This window comes from Pestalotiopsis fici, assembly GCF_000516985.1.
Source record: "Pestalotiopsis fici W106-1 unplaced genomic scaffold PFICI_Scf_3, whole genome shotgun sequence".
NCBI lineage: Eukaryota > Fungi > Ascomycota > Sordariomycetes > Amphisphaeriales > Sporocadaceae > Pestalotiopsis > Pestalotiopsis fici.
This window is the reverse complement of record NW_006917093.1, coordinates 2,322,961-2,341,759: the sequence shown is the minus strand read 5'-3', so window position 1 is coordinate 2,341,759 and position 18,799 is coordinate 2,322,961. Positions and strand designations below refer to the sequence as shown.

General features: G+C 50.9%; 7 protein-coding genes across 7 annotated transcripts; 2 read left to right on the top strand and 5 right to left on the bottom strand.

Moving 5' to 3' along the window:
* Positions 1-236: 236 nt before the first annotated feature.
* PFICI_04848 (Lon protease) lies at positions 237-3,206 on the bottom strand (the record flags this gene model as incomplete). The annotated part of the gene is made up of 3 exons (XM_007833429.1): positions 237-324; positions 420-589; positions 645-3,206. 3 exons carry the CDS (start codon positions 3,204-3,206, stop codon positions 237-239), a joined length of 2,820 nt encoding a protein of 939 aa, XP_007831620.1.
* A 1,070-nt stretch (positions 3,207-4,276) lies between these two features.
* On the top strand, positions 4,277-5,282 carry PFICI_04847 (uncharacterized protein; the record flags this gene model as incomplete). The annotated part of the gene is made up of 3 exons (XM_007833428.1): positions 4,277-4,283; positions 4,358-4,464; positions 4,560-5,282. 3 exons carry the CDS (start codon positions 4,277-4,279, stop codon positions 5,280-5,282), a joined length of 837 nt encoding a protein of 278 aa, XP_007831619.1.
* Positions 5,283-5,931: 649 nt separating this feature from the next.
* On the bottom strand, positions 5,932-7,518 carry PFICI_04846 (uncharacterized protein; the record flags this gene model as incomplete). The annotated part of the gene is made up of 3 exons (XM_007833427.1): positions 5,932-6,171; positions 6,332-6,584; positions 7,034-7,518. 3 exons carry the CDS (start codon positions 7,516-7,518, stop codon positions 5,932-5,934), a joined length of 978 nt encoding a protein of 325 aa, XP_007831618.1.
* A 1,782-nt stretch (positions 7,519-9,300) lies between these two features.
* Positions 9,301-10,208, bottom strand: PFICI_04845 (Isopentenyl-diphosphate Delta-isomerase; the record flags this gene model as incomplete). Its single annotated transcript, XM_007833426.1, has 3 exons — positions 9,301-9,533; positions 9,618-9,956; positions 10,016-10,208. The coding sequence occupies 3 exons, from the start codon at positions 10,206-10,208 to the stop codon at positions 9,301-9,303; spliced, it is 765 nt and encodes a 254-aa protein (XP_007831617.1).
* Positions 10,209-10,921: 713 nt separating this feature from the next.
* Positions 10,922-12,974, bottom strand: PFICI_04844 (uncharacterized protein; the record flags this gene model as incomplete). The annotated part of the gene is made up of 2 exons (XM_007833425.1): positions 10,922-12,514; positions 12,579-12,974. 2 exons carry the CDS (start codon positions 12,972-12,974, stop codon positions 10,922-10,924), a joined length of 1,989 nt encoding a protein of 662 aa, XP_007831616.1.
* Positions 12,975-14,116: 1,142 nt separating this feature from the next.
* PFICI_04843 (uncharacterized protein) lies at positions 14,117-16,260 on the top strand (the record flags this gene model as incomplete). Its single annotated transcript, XM_007833424.1, has 3 exons — positions 14,117-14,984; positions 15,042-15,416; positions 15,473-16,260. 3 exons carry the CDS (start codon positions 14,117-14,119, stop codon positions 16,258-16,260), a joined length of 2,031 nt encoding a protein of 676 aa, XP_007831615.1.
* Positions 16,261-16,401: 141 nt separating this feature from the next.
* Positions 16,402-17,337, bottom strand: PFICI_04842 (uncharacterized protein; the record flags this gene model as incomplete). The annotated part of the gene is made up of 5 exons (XM_007833423.1): positions 16,402-16,479; positions 16,549-16,610; positions 16,679-16,858; positions 16,939-17,045; positions 17,225-17,337. The coding sequence occupies 5 exons, from the start codon at positions 17,335-17,337 to the stop codon at positions 16,402-16,404; spliced, it is 540 nt and encodes a 179-aa protein (XP_007831614.1).
* Between the last annotated feature and the right edge of the window lie 1,462 nt (positions 17,338-18,799).

The window sequence follows — 18,799 nt, the reverse complement described above, 5'->3', positions numbered from 1 at the left end:
GTGGCAATCGAGTGTGGTGAGAGTGTTGCTATACTTGGCCTGGAGTTGGGTAACTAATGTATTTTGCTATAGCTTTGTACAATGAACAAAAAGTACACTGAGGGAAAACAAGGTACAAAACGCATTCGCTGAAGTTGGTTCTCATGTCCCTGTGAAATACAAAATGACAACTTATCATCGTGGCCATCACTCAAACAACGCGTGGCTGCATCCTGCATGTCGCAGCTAGACGACAACTACAAGCGCGGCTGTATACCTGCAAACGCTGTCTCCTGTGGCCACTGAACCTCGGGCCATACCTGACGTATAGCGTCCCATACGTGACTGCATACACAGGTCAGCATTCGTCGAATAGGGTAGTATCGGAAGCGAGAGACAAAACGGTTGCGGGTGTGCGATGTCTCAGGGCGGCTACTTACTTGACGTAAATGATTTTCAATCCCTCCTTTACTTCCGAGGGCACCTCCCTGGCATCCTTTTCGTTTTGTGCTGGGAGCAGAACAGTCTTTACACCTGCGCGGTAGGCTCCAATGAGCTTTTCCTTGATTCCACCGACCCGTTTGACATGGCCAGACAGTTGGAATTCACCCTGTACATTTCAGTCAGTCTGATATGCTTGGAAGAGACGTAAGAATGAGACCTACAGTCATTGCCATAGTGGATGGCACTGGTCGACCTGACAATAGTGAGATCAAGGCAATGGCTTGCGCCATTCCGCTTGATGGACCATCCTTGGGCACCGCGCCAGATGGGCAGTGTACATGGAGGCTCCGGTTCTTCATGATATTCTCCGACGGATCTTGGGTGAGACCCAGCTCATATGCATGATGTCGCACCCAACTCCTTGCTACTTTGACACTTTCCTTCAGCACCTCGCCCAGGTTACCCGTCAACTCTACACTGCCGTCACCAGGCATGTCGAGTACCTCGATGAACAAGATGCCGCCATTCCCACCAGAGCTGTACGCTACAAGGCCGGTAACGATGCCTGGTTGGCAGTTCTTCTCGGCAATCTCGTCCTCGAAGCGTTCTATACCCAAAATGGATTCCAGGTCTGCCACAGTCACCTCGGCACGGTATGTCTCAGGCTTGCGCTTGTCGTTTGCTTCGACAAATTCCACTGCCTTTGCACGACAAACAGAGCCTATCTCCCTTTCCAGGTTTCGTACTCCTGACTCACGTGTGTATGACTCAATGATTTTGGACACGACCTCTTCGCTGAAGATGACCTGATCTTCGGTCAGACCATTGACACGAATCTGCTTTGGTACAAGGTGTTGCAAAGCAATATGTCTCTTCTCCAAGGTTGTATATCCGGAGAACTCAAGAGTCTCCATGCGATCCAACAAGGGGCCGGGTATTGTGTCCATGGAGTTGGCAGTGGCAATGAAGAGCACCTTGCTCAAGTCAATCGGAACATTTACGTAGTGATCGCTGAAGGCGTGGTTCTGCTCCGGATCCAAAACCTCTAGCATGGCAGCCGATGGATCACCATTGTGATTGGCCATGCCCAGCTTGTCAATCTCGTCCAACAAGAAGACTGGATTCGCAACTCCAACCTTGCGCAGGCCTTGCACAATGAGTCCAGGCATTGCCGCAACGTATGTCCTGCGGTGGCCCCGAATCTCTGCCTCATCACGTACACCACCAAGCGAGATCCGGTGGAATTTGCGACCCAACGCGGTGGCAATCGATCTAGCAATGCTAGTTTTACCAGTGCCCGGTGGACCAATGAGGAGCAGAATGGGAGCCTTTTCAGTCCTGATCTTGTTCTGAAGCATTTGGACCTTGATGCCGCTCGCCTTGATCTTTTCCTCGAGTTGTGGGTCAAGCTGTACCCCTTCCTCGGCCTCGCCTTTGCTTGACTCTAGGTCGACAGTTTCTTGCTCGGCTTGCTTGATCTGCTCGTCGACCTTCTCATTGGCAGACTGCATCAGTCTGACAATGGTCAAGTATGACAACAATCGCTTCTTGACCTTTTCAATACCGTAATGGTCGTTGTCGAGTTGTTGTCTTGCCTTCTCCAAAGTGCCAACGCCGATAGGATCATCAGTCATTATAGACCAAGGGATTTCAGCCAGGGTTTCGAGGTAGGTGCGGATCACTTGGTACTCGGCTTGCGCAGGCATCATTTGTTTCAACCGACCCAGCTCTCTTTCTGCGACTTTCGCAGCCTCTGGCGGCATTTTGGCGGCCTCGATCTTTTTTGCCAATTCTTGCATGTCATCAGAGTCGGGCTGCGGACCTCCCTTGGGCCCGCCGCCGCCAAACAGGTTGCCCAAGTCGAAGCCTGCTCCTTGCGGTACACCCAAGAGAGGCTTACGAGACGAGCTCTTTTTTGGATTCTTCTCGTGCTCGTCGTCTTCGATTTGAATGGGTATGTGGGTGCTAGTAACAGTCGTGATCTTGATGTTTCCTTTGATATCATCCACCTGGCGCTCAAGCAACTCAATCACCTTTTGCATGCGAGTCTGTATGTCAACGGCACTAAGCACTTGGAGCTTGTCCTCATAGCTCGCGTCGACTAGATTCATCATGAAATCCGCGAGAGAGCCTCCTTCTTGGGGGCCCTTGGAGGAAATCAACTGTTCGAGTCTTCTGGAGAGTAACGGGTTCAGTCCCGATGAGCTCGAAGCCACAAGCAGGGAAGAGACCCTGAGATACGCTATCAGTTCTCTAGACAGTTGCTTGAGCCTAGAGAAGAGTTCCTGGTAGTGTGTACTTTGGATGACGTGCATAGGGATGGTGTCAGTGTGAGCCGCCACTTTGCCTTCAAAGAAGGGGTGTTCTTGTGTAATTTTCTCCACGGAAACGCGGCTGATGCCCTGAACAAGAAGGTTGAACTCGCCGCCATTCTGGCCTTGTATTCCTGTAATCTTGGCCGTGACTCCGTAGCCAAACAGCTTATCCTTCTTGATGTTGGCCGAATCGGCAGCGAGAAGGTCGTTGTACTTGTCGGGATCGTTTGCGATGAGGAGCTGTCCCCGCCGACTCAGCAACGGCGAGTTGAGAGGCACACAGACAACGGGGATTTGATCAACGCGCCTCGAGCCCTTGGAAGCACGTGTGTAGACGCCGGAGAGAAGTGCCGGGATATCGCCTCGACTCGAAGGTACGGGAATGCGCAGGACCGAGCCAGGGAATAGAACGCTGCCCTTGGTCAGCGGTATGACCGGCATCATGGCTGACTGCGCCGGGGGAGCCATCTTGAGATGGAGTCAGGATCGTCGAGTACAGGCGCTGGTTGTGTTTGTCCGAATGCACTGCTTCTGGATTAGGACAGTTGCGATTTATCAGTTGATAATGTGTAAAGAGAGCACGACACTAGGCAAAGTGCCTTGAATGATGATGTTGATCATGCGCAAAACAATAGAGGCGATGCAGAAGCCGATGGAAGGTTTGGGTAGGTAGGTATGAATCTATGTATGTACCGTTCGGCATCGGCTTGCTGATGTCAGGGTATGTGTAGCGGCAGCAGCCGAGGTCGAGGTCTCGCTCGCAGTGGAGTGAATAAGTGTCTTGGACGGTTGCCGGAAACTCGCGTCCGGCACCCCCGGTAGGTATGTTTGGGGGAGGGGTTCGCTACATACATCCAAAGAAATACCTAAAATGGTACATTAGGTGCTGGAGTCCTCCCTACCTACCCCATGAAATCACACTGTCATTTTTAACCTGTAGACAGTAGAGGCCGAGCTTCAAATGCGCCTCCTCTGCCATGTGAATGCTGGTCGGTACGTATCTGATAGCATGAGCAGGCACTAGGCAACTAGGAGCTTCATGCCATTGCTACGGAATATTCATTAGGTAATGCTAAATGTAGGCAGTGTTCTGACGCGCTACTGAGCGAGAGATGGCTTTCCTTTCAGCGCTATTGAGTTGCAAGACATGAGAATATCTAGACGAAAAGTTCCAGAAGATCCATTTTGAAGTACAAGATTACATGTCATAGAAAAAGAGAGTCAAGCAAATAAATCTCATATATGCATCGTGTCCAAGGCATACACAGAAGAAAAACATCATTGCCATGTATCAATCCATTCACCACACTTTGCCTCTTGCTTGTGTTTAGCGTCAACTGGTCCGCCCCGTTGTCCGCGAGTTTTGTGGTGCGCAGTCGCAAGACCCCGCGATTCAGCCTAGAAATTCAATTAAAATTCGTCGCGTCACCTGTGTACTGAGACGCGTCTCCCCTCCTGGCGATTCAAACATACTTCACCACTTGCAAACTTCACCAATCCAAACAACACAGGAACCCGTGGTCTATCGCAAGGTCATCATGAGTGGTAAGTTTTTCTGCCCGTGGAAGTCCACTCTACTTTATTCTGGCAACAAGCGGTGCAGCTAACACCCATCCCAGCATACGGAGAGAACAACTACTCCACGTCTGGATACGGCGCAAACGGCGGCGATAATGCAGGCGGTTTCTTTGGAGGATCGCAGGGAGGCAGCCAGAGCGGAGGAAAGGTGAGTTCAGCATGGCGAATGCGCACAGGGAGAGGAATGAACCATTCGTTCTGCTCGGCCTGCGTCTGCTCTGACTGACTTGGATGCCATCACAGGGCTTTGGCGAAGAGACACTACGTCCCGTGACGATAAAGCAAATCATCGATGCCAACCAAGCCTACCCAGATGGCCCTTTCCGGATCGACGACCTCGACGTGACACAAGTGACCTTTGTCGGCATGGTCCGCAACGCCTCAGAACAGACAACCAACATTACCTACCAGATTGACGACGGCACCGGCATCATCGAAGTCAAGCAGTGGCTCGATGCGGACAAGGAAAATAAGCCGAGCCACGAACTCATGGAATACGTTCGTGTTTACGGCAGACTCAAGAGCTTCAACAACAAGCGACACGTCGGCGCCCATGCCGTGCGGGCTTGTACCGATTACAACGAGGTCTCGTACCACCTGCTCGAGGCCACTTACGTGCACCTGTCGTTTACGAAGGGCGCTCCCGGAGGCAACGGCATGACCAACGGAGATGGCAATGCAGGCGATGACGACAGCATGTTTGTAGATGGTGGTAACGATCAAAAGGGAACCGACGCGAACGGGGAAATTGCATCCAAGCTGCGGATGTGCTCACAGAAAGCCCAGAGATTCTTCCAATACTTGAACACATCCGACCACGGCGCCGAGGGCATACATATCCACGACATTGCCTCGGCCACCAAAATGAGCATTGCTGATGCTCAGGCCGCTGCAGATGAGCTCATTGGCCCCGGCATGATTTTCACCACTACTGATGATGATACATACGCTGTCCTGGATTACTAAGAGAGCGGGCCGGAATGAAAACTAGGGGCGCTATGGAATCAACGTACATGTCTCTTCAGTAGCTTGATAGGCAGTGGATGCGCTGTCGTTGTATGAGACTGCTAAGCATATTGCTTTGGTATGGGGGGTCTATTATATCCCTTTTGACACAACATTGCTGGTGTATAGAGAAAGGGCAGTGGCATTCGATTGTAGCCACTTACTACTGCAGCCCAAACCCCTCGATTAATTGCGAGTATATGGAGGGTCTTTAACAAGCTGGACCGCGCTTATATTGAAGGAGCGTATGGATGATTGCATCTATCTACTTATGCCGGAGAAGACGTTGAGTCATGAATAGAAAACAAAACGATGAACAATATGAAAGATTCGATCATGACCACCCAGCGTGGAAACTGAACTGGTGATATGCACCATAGCTCGCGAAACAATTTGATTTGCAAAATCATGGCAACTATGGCAACTACGCGACTCTTTTACACGTCCCATGTTGAATGAGAGTACGATCTGGAGAAAGCAACAACCTGCGAAGAACTTAATACGATAAAACACAGCGAAATGTAGGCTGATGGCATACCTCAATGAAAGAAAGAAGGAAAAGAACACTCGCCAATATTCACCCCGAGTAATTCGGACTCGACGAGGTCCGTCAGTGCAAGCCCTTGAAGCCGGCACCAAGCTTGATGGGGATGGTCTTGCCGCTCATGACCTGCGGCTCTCGGACCATGATGGAGAGGCGAACAGGTGATTTGCCTGCGGCATCTTCGGTACCCGTCATGGCCTCGCCCAGGTAAATGTCTCTCTTGACCTCGAAGCCAAACTTGCGGTAGTAGGCCGTGTTGCGCTCCGAGCTGGACTCGAGATACATGGCTCGATTCTCTACATCAGCCTGTATTTTCATACCCCTCCCGGTACATTCGTTAGTCAAAACTCCTGAAGCACATTGTGGACATGAACAAGAAGAAACAATAGGACATAAAAGTCACGGCTGAGAGGCGTATAATATTGGGCATCGGGTTGTGGAGGGAGGGAAAAGGGGGAGAAAATACCCTGACAGCCATGGCCTCGATCAACTTGCGCGCGTAGCCGCGACGCTGGCCAGAGGGCTTGGTGCCGATGTACACGAGGTAGTAGCAGTCGTCGTCACGCTCGCCCATGACCTCGTGCTTGACCTGGTGCAGCCGCGGCAGCAGCTCGGAAAAGTAGCGGTACCGCCCGCCGGCGCTCAAGAGGTAGTATAGTCGCCACGAGCCCGAGCGCAGCAGTGTGAGCCAGTCGTCCGTGTTGGAGGCTGGAGGGGCCCTGTTTTTGGATAATTGTTTTCTGGTCAGTCATGGTGGTTTTCAGGCCATTGATGGTATGAGTTCAGGATTGTATGATGAAGAACGGTGATGTTTTCTTTATGTGCTTGGATACAGCCAATTATATATGATGATTCGAGTTTGGAGCAATTAGAAAAGAAAATAAAGTAACCTTGACAATGAATATATGAGATGGCCTGATTGCAGAGAAAAGTATTCGTTCTCATCAATGGGCACTTACCCAGGAGACTTGCGACCGTCACGGCGGCGGGTCTCTCGTGTCTCATGGCCTCGTCAAGTGACTCCATCGTGGTTCATGGAATGTAATCCTTTATTCTTAGACGTCCAACCTATTCATTGTCTTGGGGATTATGATATATGGCAAAAACCAACAAATAGCGAGGTATTGGACTCGGTAGTAAGGGGAGAAAGAAAGAAGGATTCACTTACCAAAGAGCAACACCCTCATAATCGGGGCCAATGGTGGTGACCAGACCGCTGAGGCAGTGGGCGGCGACAATATACTTCATCATGTCGACATGGAGCCGCCAGCGGGCCTCGTCGGAGATGGCAGCCATGTCGTCGGCGTCGAGCAGGTAGTGAGCCAGCTCGTCATTGGCAAAGGCCTGCGCAATCGAGAGTCCCGCCTCCTTGTGCTCCGAGAGCCCGACGGCCCGGACCTGGTCGCGCCATTTCTCGGGCACCAGGGACCGGCGACGCTGCGGCTGTGGTGGACCCTTGTTCACCATGATGATGCCGAGGTCGGCCGCCGCCGCCGCATTGACGTTGCCATTTCCGACAAGGCCACCACCCGCCACGGCGCCGACGCCGACGACCCCCACGGTAGAGATCATGGTCGTTGCCGGACCGGTGCCGTTGCTGCTGGTCAGCTGTCTTTCCGTACTGGAGAATTGGACAGACTGGACATTCGCCATGCTGGGCTAGTTCAAGCTTGATTTACTATAGTGTGGCATATATATATTAGTATATTTTGAGTCCAATGGGGACTTGTCTGCCGGTCTCTTTACCGCAAGGACTCGATCGGATCGGAACGATCATGGACTTACACTGTTTACTACTTTTACTACTTGATATATTCTGGTTTGAATCGCCCGTGTGAACTTTGGACAATTGTGTTCTTGTAACGGGCATGAATCTCTCTGGGTGACTCAGGCAGTAGAGGGTCGTTCGTAGGTCAACAGACATCAATGTAGATTTCGATCGGGTCGCACTTTTAAAACAAAGGATGTTCTTGAGAGTATGGGAAGGGATAGAGTGTCGTCAAGGGACCAGAAAGATGACACAATGGGATATCAAGATATGGTCTTGCAATAGTATAGCACGACAACGAATACCGAGAATCAACAAAGTTGAGGAGATGAAGCAAGTCAATGTTGGCAAGCAACAAGGAAGCACAGCGTCTTGAATAACTACAGCCCAGATATATGGGCAGTTAGATTGTTGCAAGAGCAAACATCCAATGCTGATTACTGGACTAGTTCACGACAATTGTTTGTGTATAACAAATCTGCGTCTTTGGGATCTATGGTAGAGGAGAGAGAGAGAGAAGGAAAAGAAGGAAAACCAGGACTTGGACGAGACCGGGCAGCCCGCGGGCTATTAGTGGCAGACGAATGTAGATCAACTGTACCACGGACACTGGGTTGGCGTGGGGTGCGTGGTGCAAGTGTTGGCAAGCAAGCCTGGATCAGCAGTCTTGGGACATTTGTAAGACACGGTCGAGAGGCAAACAAGGATACTACTACTGAAGGTTTTGTTGAGTAGACAGACTGACTGACTGTCCCAACCAATCGATGGACTGCCAAGGAATCTTCAGTATAACTACGAATACATACAGTCCTTCGTGATCCAGTTTGAAAGTGTAGCAAAAGGTATAGATTTGACCGAAGCAAAAAGACAAGAGAAGACGATAACCATCGTTATCTCCCCGGCCCTTAGGATCGCTCCAGGAATACCATGAATGGTTGGTCGCCCGATGGTTCACTCACCACGGTGTAAGCGGATGGCGATAGTCCCAGATAGGACTGCATATTCTCCATGCGCCTACAACGACCCGCAGCGGCTAGTGGACAGCAAGAGTGGGGTTGACAGACCGTACACTGCAGTATCAGGGTCTCAGATATCCAATGGAATGCAACCCAAGGACGCCCTGCACGTTGGTAAGGCGAGGATAGGCGAAAAGGGTTTGGTTTCCATGGGCATTCGCTTGGTCAGATGATGTCTTGTGAATGTTTCTCAAAGTTTATCGCCAGTGGCATGGAGTGATCAGTCAGGCCAATTGGTCTTTTGCGGGGGGACAGACTTGGCATGGCATTGCTCGATTGGCCCTGTCTTTCCAGCTCTACTTGCATCATGAGCCAAGTCTGGTTCGTATACTTTGCTGACAGGCATCATACTGAGTGGCTGATCCTGCCGCCTTTGTGGGTCAGCATGAATTCTCGGACTCCGAGCAAGGCAAGGCGTCACCAGTCAGTTTCATGATTTTGGTTCGTAAGTCTATTATTTTGCCCTCCAAAAGCAATCGCCTCTCCCGTTGAACGAGGAGAGCGGATATCTAAGAGAATGAGAGTTACCTGAATACTGCCACAACAACAGCAACAAGTTCTGCATCTTTCGACCCTTTCTTTGTGTCACTAGCACTCTCCACCTCGTGCTCGCAACATATCGGTCTCTTCCTGTCAGCTCCTCCCTCCGTCTTACATGCGTCGGATCTCTTGCTCATTGGTGTATGCATCGATACCCGAGTCAAGGTGTGACCACCACTCAAAGAGCATAGACTCGCAGATGAGCTTGAACCACGGCGTAAACTTGAGCTTGGGGTCGGCAAAGAGGGTCTTGAGCTCTTCGGGGGAGACGTATTTTGTGTCCTGGACTTCGTTCTTGTTGATGTTCAAGTCGACATTGGCCTTGATGAACAGGATGTAGTCAACTGTAAAGCACACGGAATTAGTTCAATACTACCCTCAACTGCCCAGCCGCAGACGCGGTGGCGATCCAAGTAAAGTTGTCTTACTTTCGTGCTCTCCCCACTTGCCATCGCTGGGGGCCTTGTAGTGAATACGGGTGAGGAAGCGGAAGTCGTCAAAGGGGACCTGCTCCGTCTTGATGCCCAGCTCGTGGTCGAGTTTTCGTTGCGCAGCGCGCTTGACACCAGCGACGGACTCGGGTAGGTCAGAGCCAGTCTCACCGGGAATGCTCAGCGGGTGAGAACAGCAGGTGTTGGTCCACATGTCGGGGAAGGTGATCTTCTCGCTGGCGCGCTGCTGGAGGAGCAGTCGGTTCTGGTCGTCGAAGAGGAAGACGGAAAAGGCGCGGTGCAGCAGGCCCTTGTCGATGTTGGTCATGAGATGGCCTGTCATGTTGGGATTAGCCTCAATGGGCGGTAAGGCTCAATGCGCGCTTGCGACCTACAGAGCTTCTTGCTGGCGGTGCCAATTGGCTTGTCATTCTCGTCGAGAACGATGCAGACTTCGTCCATCAGACGAATCTGCTCCTCATCGTGACCCTCGAGCGCAACCGAAGTCGTGTCAATCTCGGGAAAGAGGCTCAGGATGTTTTGCGCCGTGATGGGCCCGGTCTCGGTGGTGGTGGTTGTGGCCGACATGATGTATTATAGCTTTGGTAGGCAGAGGAGAAGTCAGTGATCAAGGAAAGACGAAGGAGGAAGAAGGGCTGCGCCGTGGTGGAGGGGGCTAAACACCAGGTAATTATATTACTTATTCAAGGAATGTTGGTCGGGCTTGCCACAAAAACGAAACCCGGTAGTTAGGAGGAAGTAAGCATCGGGGTTGTCGAGTATCGAGGGGCGTCAACAAATTATCGCGGACCTGATTTGCTGTGTGGATCCCCGATAGTACATAATACATTGATACTAAACACTAGGTGGTGCGAGTAGCGTAAATAGAGGGGTAAATAGCAAGGGTCCTCATGAAAGTCAGGGGTTTACATAATGTGTAGTCTGGACCATTTAACTTCTAGGCGAACCCCAAGGCTTTTTTTTGAATGGGCATGATGGTGTAACCTTCTTTTTGCAACTATGTATACTGCTATGATTCTTCTTTTTCTCCATTCTGAACAAATCCCCACCTCATCCTAGTATTCCGATTTGTTCCATACGCTTTGTTCCATCACGGGAATGACTATCCTCCTGTCTGGTTCTGCCGGTCCAAGTTTCTCCGAGCCAAGTTTCTCCGGAATGGGGTGAAATTTCAGGTCGACTGCATGGCTGACACCAACATGATTAACCTGCATGATATTCCTTCCGACTCGGCGTTGCTTTGAGGAATGTTCCAATCATGTCTCCATCCCTGGGTGGCCTTAGTTTGCAGGCTTGTGCTTCTGCTTATACTGAATAAACCTGAACAGGTTCATCGACGCTTCATCCGCACGAACCCGTAGTTCTGTCGAGCTTCTCTTATCAACCTTCTTGGCCATGGTCCGTACCTTTGGCATAATCTCCTCAAGATATTTGAGAAAGTTATCCTTCCAGAACACCTCCTTATCACAAGCAAGGTTTTCATCGCCATAAATATCGAAGATTTGATTCAATGCTTCCACGGCATCCGCCGCCGGTGTTTCTGGAAGCTTTGATGTGACTGTAATGAGAAAGACTCCAACCTCACGGTTCAGCTGTATCGGCGCAGGGTCCATGGCGAGCTGTCCTAGCACACCAATGCACTTGACGCCGAGTCCTTGGAATGGGTCTTCGGCGTCTCCCGGGAGATTGAGCGAGGCGTGGTAAAGCGACATGAACTTGTTCGGCTCATCGCCGCTAAGCGGAGTCTTGTCGTGAAGTGCACGAGCGATGGCCCATGCTAAACTTGTGACGACAGTTGCCAACGAGACATCCGATGTGTCGCTAGAAAGAACACGTGCTATCGATTCTCTCCATATCAACTGAGCCGCCGGCGTCCAAGCCGCGAGGACAGGGGTGTTGTTGTCGCCGGAGAAATCGAGACATGATACCGTCCAAGCGATGTTGTTCAGCGCGTTAAAAGCGTGAGTCCGGACCAGAAGCGCTGCTTCTTGGTCACCAATGCTGCTGTTGGAGACTTTGACAATCTGTGGGATAGCCTTTTGGATGAGCTGCTTCAGAGTCGGCAGGTCGTCAAGGCCGGCAGCCTCATCGGGGTAGTCGTCTGCGCCAGTCACCATATCCATGTCAGCCTCCATGGCATCTGCATCCATTTCGTCGTCGTCGTCATCATCCTCCTCCGGTGCCTTCTCTGATGTGTTGTCATCCTCATCATCGTCGGCATCCATGACCATGTCTTCATCGCCAGGTCCTTTCGATCCACCAGCGCCAGCACGACCCTTGGACTTGTTGCCCTTTTGAAGAGCCTCCTGCAGGGCGGTGCCGATTGAAGCGAGGATCTCCAGAGCCATCTGAAGAATCTCAACCGGGCTTGAGTCGGCTGCATCAGCGGCATTGTTAGGCGCAGCCTCGAGCGCAGTGGCAAGTGTTGGAATTAGGGATGCATCGGTTGAGTTATCTCTACCGGGGTTTGCGTCATCCCACTCCATGGCAGAGAAGACATTATGTAGTACTCCGCACGCCAAAACGGCCTTCAGTCCATTGCCAGCCTTGAATGCCATGAGATGCTTGAAAATGTTGCTCTGGCTGTCGCCCAGAATCGTCTCCACAAACTGGCGGTTGTCCTCGGCCAGGGTCATCATGCATGACAAGCTGCTATTCCGAGCACTCTCGGACACCAATTCGTTCGTCACGAGGTTGAAGAGAAAACCAACAATGACCTCATTGCGAATAATGACCTCGAGCATGTCATCTTGGGCTTCAGCCAGCGCCGAAATAATCGCAGCTAGCGCCTCTGCAATGTTGAAAATGAGAGTCTGTTCGGCCTTTGAGCGCTTGTTGAATGCGCCTCCATGTGCCTTCAACGATTCTGTGACCTAATGTACATGTAAGTGGTGGTAATTCATTTGCCATCATGTCTCGGACTTGTCTCTAACTCACCTGCTTGGCGGCGAATTCGATAGCAGTCAATATGTCGATTCTAAACAAATGAACGCAAAAGTCGGCCTCCTCTTCCTGAGTCAAAAGCTTGAGAATTTCCCAACCGGCTGCCCGGCTCTCAATGCTGGCATCGGTCAGAGTCTCGGTTAGGATAATGTGAACGACTTGCTCCCGCAACAGCAATTTGCGACACTTGGTATCCTGAATGATGTTGGCTACAGCATTAGCAGCCGAGGTACGAGATTTTGGATCAGAGCTCTGCAGATCCTTCAAGACGGGGAGAATGTTCTTCTCTCTCAGCGCCGCAAGCTCCGGGTCCGTTGGCGGCTTGATGGGCTTGGCCAGAGGGTCGGAACGCTGGCCGCCCTTGTTTCTGTTGTTTCTTGATTTTCCCATTTTGATTTACCAAAGTTCTTTGGATGATGCCTGGAGGGCCTCCCGAGAGAAAAGAATGAAGAAAAAGAAAAGTTCCTTAGGACTAGTGGCTGATGCAAGACGCTGTTTGTTCACCAATATTTGTCGAGCTTCCGCTAGGAAAAAAAGTCATATTTTCATGAAAACATGGAAATTTTGCTGTGGATCCCGTTGCTATCGTCGATACACGGTCGGCGACGAGTGGGTCTTTGACGGGTAGTCTAAGGCTGAAGGGTCCTAGTGGGGTTCTTGGCGGGGGAAATCGCAGATACGGAGGCGGAACTAATACCTAGGTATTAGAACGGCCGTCCAAAGCATATGGGGTTCCGGGCATGGAAAACGGTACATGGCTTAGGCGATTGAACGATTTGAGACAAAGCACGAACAAAGCGTTTTAATGCACCATTCATTGTACTATAGCATAGAAACCTACAGAGTACACATTCACCTTCCCCTTAGCTATTTGGATTATGCTTGGCAAAATACTACTGTATCATTGCAACACATTTGACGTGATTAATAACAATAACTACTACCTATCTACGGCACGTAAAAAAACCCCTGGCTTGCCTGGCTATTCGGCATCTTTCCTTCCATGATAGGATCGTGACACGTCTCCAGACTTTTTGTCTTGTCCCCAATATCCCGGCCGTTGCTGACTGCCCGAACAACCTTAAACTTGCTTCGCGCTGCTAACGAACGGATCCATTGAAGTGTTTCTAATCAGAGGCGGGACCAGCGCAACGGCACTGGACACTGGACTGGACTGGACCCGGACCCTTTGGACTGCCCTGCTGCTGAAAGCTAAGCTCGTACCTAGTGCAGTCCCCGGCGCATTTCGGCGAAGCGCAGCATGTTTCAAGGGTAAATGCATCAATCGTCATAAGAGCTGCCCTTCTCTACCTACATTGCTTTCAACTCTTCAGTTCCGATATCTACCTCTACCTTCCACCCAACGACCTATGGCCTTAATGTAGGCACAATAGCTTGCGTCACGACCACGATTGACATTTGCGTTTCCCCGTGCGTCATGGCATGACAGTGAACCTTCGATGCAACCCCCGACACCGAAGCAACCGACAACGCCCTGCCTTCCCCCCAGTCGGGCTCGACAAGCCTGAGCAATGGCGGCTGCATGGGGGAAAGCTCAACGCTTCCTCCTTAGCGATGAGGAAATGGGCAAGAAAGACGACGACCACAAGCGCTCGGCGGCCCCCGCAGCCTTGCCGGGCTGGCACCCGAAGCGAGGACCTCAACGGAGGCACCTGAAGCGCGCCATCATCTCGCTCTTGGTCGTCGTCGCGCTCTACCTCTTTGTCCACAACATCCCGACCGACCTCGGCCCCATACGGTCGAGCCGGCCACACTACGGCGAAGCGACCGCTCCTACAACAAAGAACCACGCCGATGCGCACCCGCCGCCCGCCGCCGCCGCTGCAGCAGCTGGCGTCGCAAGCAACGGCGCAGGGGCCGCCAACAATGAACCGCCCAAGTTCTATAACCTGGCTGCCTCTCTGCATGCCATTGCCGGCACGCACGGCGGCCTGCTGGTCAACAAGAATATCCTCTTTGCGGCCTCGAGCCTCAAGAGCGCGGCAAATTTGCTTCCTGTCGCATGCCAGATGGGCCGAGAGGCGAGGAATTATGTACACTTTGCCCTAATGAGCCGCAGCGATATCGACATGGAGGAGCTTCAGAGGATCAATGGCATCGACGAAAGCTGCCAGATTATATTTCATGACGCACGAGCAGACAGGGCAGCTTTCATGTCCGAACAACGATTGGAGTATGCAGTGTTCCGTGCCTTTCACCACATCTTCATGTGGATGCACCCGCAAGCAATCATTGTCGATGGATCAGGCTGGGAAGAGTATTTCTTTACTAGGGGCACGTCTACGCATGCAAAAGCGACTGGAGTTACTCTTATTGATCTCCCATATTCTCCCCAGAATCTCATGTGGATGACCAGGCTTGATAGTCGGTCGTTGCGAGGTAAGCACATTAATGTACTCCAGTGTATAATGATTATTACTGATTTCGCGGGAAAAGCATGGAATCAAAATCATATAGACATTCTCATCCAGACCACTCCAGGCACGACTGGTAGCTTGGTCAGGTTGCTCAGATCTCTAAGCGCAGCAGATTTTACTTCCAGCTCAATTCCACACTTGACTATTGAGCTTACGCCTGACATTGACCCTGCCACGAAGCAATTTTTGCAAGATTTTCAGTGGCCACCATCCTACATTCCCAATCCAACAGGCGCAAAGTACATATCTCTGAGACATAGGATACCTCGTCAAACATTGACAGAGGAGGAAAGCTCGGCTCGTTTCCTAGAGTCATTCTGGCCAGCAGACCCCAGAATGTCACACGTCTTGGTCCTTACTCCCCAGGTCGAGCTTGCACCAAACTTCTTCCACTGTAAGTAGTGATTGCCCCTTGGACCAGAACGTCTGTGCTAACAAACAGCGACCAAGATCTCAAATACACGCTCTTGGAATACAGGTATTCTGAAGCGGCACAAATACAACATTGGGACGCGAGACTATTTGGTATTAGTCTTGAGCAGCCGCTGCAGCTACTAGACGGCAATGCGCAATTCACACCACCTCTGTCGCGGGATAAGAAATCGCAGCAAGACGTCTCATCGTCCTTCCTCTGGCAGGCGCCAACCAGCCATGCCATGTTATTCATGGGTGAGAAGTGGATAGAGCTCCATGACCTCGTGTCGCGATCGCTCGAGATCCAGCAAAAATCGGCGTCCACCCCATCATTGTTGTCCCAGAAGCTCATCAGCACCAAATATCCGTCATGGCTCGAATATGTTTTGCGCTTGTCAAAGTTGCGTGGGTATTGGGTCTTGTACCCTGGAGAGGAAACCGCGAGAAGTCTGGCAACAGTACACACGGAGCTTCAGCACGCGCCGGAAGAATATGCGCAAACGGAACAGCCCGTCACGTTGCCGGATAAGGCCAGTGAGGAAGAAATTGAGAGAGCCATGGCGAAGCTCAAGGCTGGACCAGAAGCAGTCTGGACGTCTGAAGCTTCTCTCCAAAGCCTGCTAGATGCTGGATCATTACGTCCATTCGGAAACTTACCCCTGGTCGCCTGGGATGGCGTCAAAACGGACCTTGACGAGCTAGATAATTCTGCTGCGAAATATGCTCTTGAATTCAAGACGCAAGTAGGGAGATGCACCGCCGAGGTGGCAGCGAAAACGCGTGTCGACATGACAACGCAGGATCTGTTCTGTCTCGACGATTAGATGGACTTTATATATATATCCCTCCCAGTCAGATTTCACTCACCCTTGGAAATGTGTATCAAGGCGCACGGCCCAGTGATGGCATGTAAGCTTTGGGGCGGTGGTCATGATAAAATAATCAAACCAAAACAAATGCGAAAATTATTCCACATCGATCTTGGCGACGACCAGTAAAACGATGCATGTCCCGACAATAGCCAGAGCGATAAGCGAAATGATCTAAAGGGAGGGTAAATGTCAGTTCATCATTTCATGTGCAAAAATGGTCGTAATTTAAGTCATGCATACCGATTGAGTTCTCCATCCTGTCTGAACTATGGCCGTTTTCCTGCTATACTTGTTTACGGTCTCTACAATATCATGGTCAGCACATGGCCCAACGAGAATTCCCAACAGCTAGTGAAAAGGTGAGACGAACGCATGTAATTACAAAAGCCGACCATCAAACAAGACAGCGATAGGAGCCAGAAAATGAAACCCAGAGGCCGGGCCATGCGCAGCTCCAGCTGGGATGGTTGCGACTTGAGATGGAATGAGAGGACAATGGCGACGGAAACGATGGCCATGTAGACTGACAGCCTCAGGAACGAAAGGAATGCTGCGATGGGAAAGACATTCAGTACTGTTCAAAAAATGGATCTCTTTCCTTCTTCTTAATCTGAGGAGACGAATACTTACTGCGTTCGTTTGCGCAGTGATCCCGCGCATCGCTGGTGGTGTTTTCAAAGACGAGCGGACCAAAAAAGGGCCACGCCCAGAAGGTGTTTTGTGTCTGCCAATCTGACCTGTAATAATGTCGCAAGAATTGAGTCAATTGAGTGATGCTATTACAGATGATAATATCTCTGGAGCCATTGATACCATAGGGCAATATTCTTGTCTAAATTTTTTTTTTCATGCCGGGTGTATATGTAGTGTTTCTTTGTGGTACATGTGACTTTTTAGTGGAGGTATAATCACTCACATCATATCATCGTCCACCTCGACAGGCCGTCGGAGGTTTGCGTACGAGAGCGGACCACAGCACGACGTGGTGGCTGCATCGTCCTCCTCGTCCATTTGCTGTGCGCGTTGCATCTGTTTAATCGGTGGGTGCGGAACTGGGCGCGATTCGCTGTGCTGTTCGTATGTAGTGTGCGCGTGCGTGTGCGTGAGACGTTGGGAAAAATGGGAAGAAGATGCAGAGATGCACACTCAGCTTCAGCTTAGCCTTTGAGATAGCCGAAACTGGGGTTCGAATTGTTCTGAAGACAGAATAAATCCCGGGGCTAGAATTTAGTCAATTGCCAGTTGTTTAGCTCCAATAGGTGCCCCAGCGCTAAAAAATCAAATATATTTGCCAATGAACGAGGGATAGACATGAGAAGACAATGTCTTCATTTTTCCCCCCCTCTGTCTGACGAGGAACGAGCTGATCGAAGCGCATTACGAAATTCCTCGCCTTGTCAGTGGCCGGCAACGTCACCGGATCTCCAATCCAAGACTTTCCTTTACTAGCGAGCAGACAAGGAAAACAATACAACCAATAGTACTACCCGGACCGCCGATCGCGCAGCTCTTTCAGATCGCATCGATCCAATCACTGCTCGGCGCAATCAATTGGTCGTGTTTTTTTTTTTGTCTCAATTTCTTGCTGTGTTCGGGAGACATATCCTCGTACGATTATGCATTTGCGCCCATCTCTATCTACGTAGATATAACTCGCAGCCAAGGGTTCACTTATTGCCCTGGCTATGGTCATATAGACCTGGGCAAGGATTTTACAGCTTTCTATATATCTTGAGTCAAGATCGCGATTCTTCTTACAAACTAGCATCATGTACAACGGCCGATCTCCCTATCTATAGGATTATGATTCCGAGGTCCCCCAGTACCCAGTACGCAGTGGGGGGCGGGCCCAGATGCTTCTGCTACACTACTACTGCCATGACCTTGTTCAGCACTAATCTGCCGATAAGTCGCTGCAGGCGGGGAACAGACGCCGACGGAGCTTCGTGGGAGGTGGTTTAGTGAACGTCGGCAGGTCGGGAGCGGTTTAGTTGACCGTGTCAGGCAGTAGTTGCCCCCCTACTAGCTCGGGTGGGACCCCCCGAAAGCAAAACGCCTGGGATTGCAAAGGGACCAGTTGCTTTCCTTACCTTACACTGCTTAGCGACCCAAGCAAAGAGGCGGCGAAGGAGATTGGAGGTGTGGGAACGGTGATTCGTCATGGCGGAAACTACATAAGAGCAGGCGTTGTGGGTGGGTTGAGAGCGGCTGACAGTCTGTCGGCATTCTGCGTGTTACCAGACCATACATATGTGAGTCAGCTCTTGCTCTCGAGGGAAATATCAGAGGGGTGGCCTTGTTCTTTTCTTCATATCTCTTTGTCATTCTCGATTTAGAGGCTCGGAAGCGCCCAAGTGGCTTGGGTTGTTGATCTATACACGGAGAAATCCAAGAGTCTTTTTGCCTTGCACCGCCTGTCACCTCTTTCAGAAAAGCAAGAGCTTTATATATCTTGTGTGGAGGACAGCGACGGCAAGATAACGGGGTCACC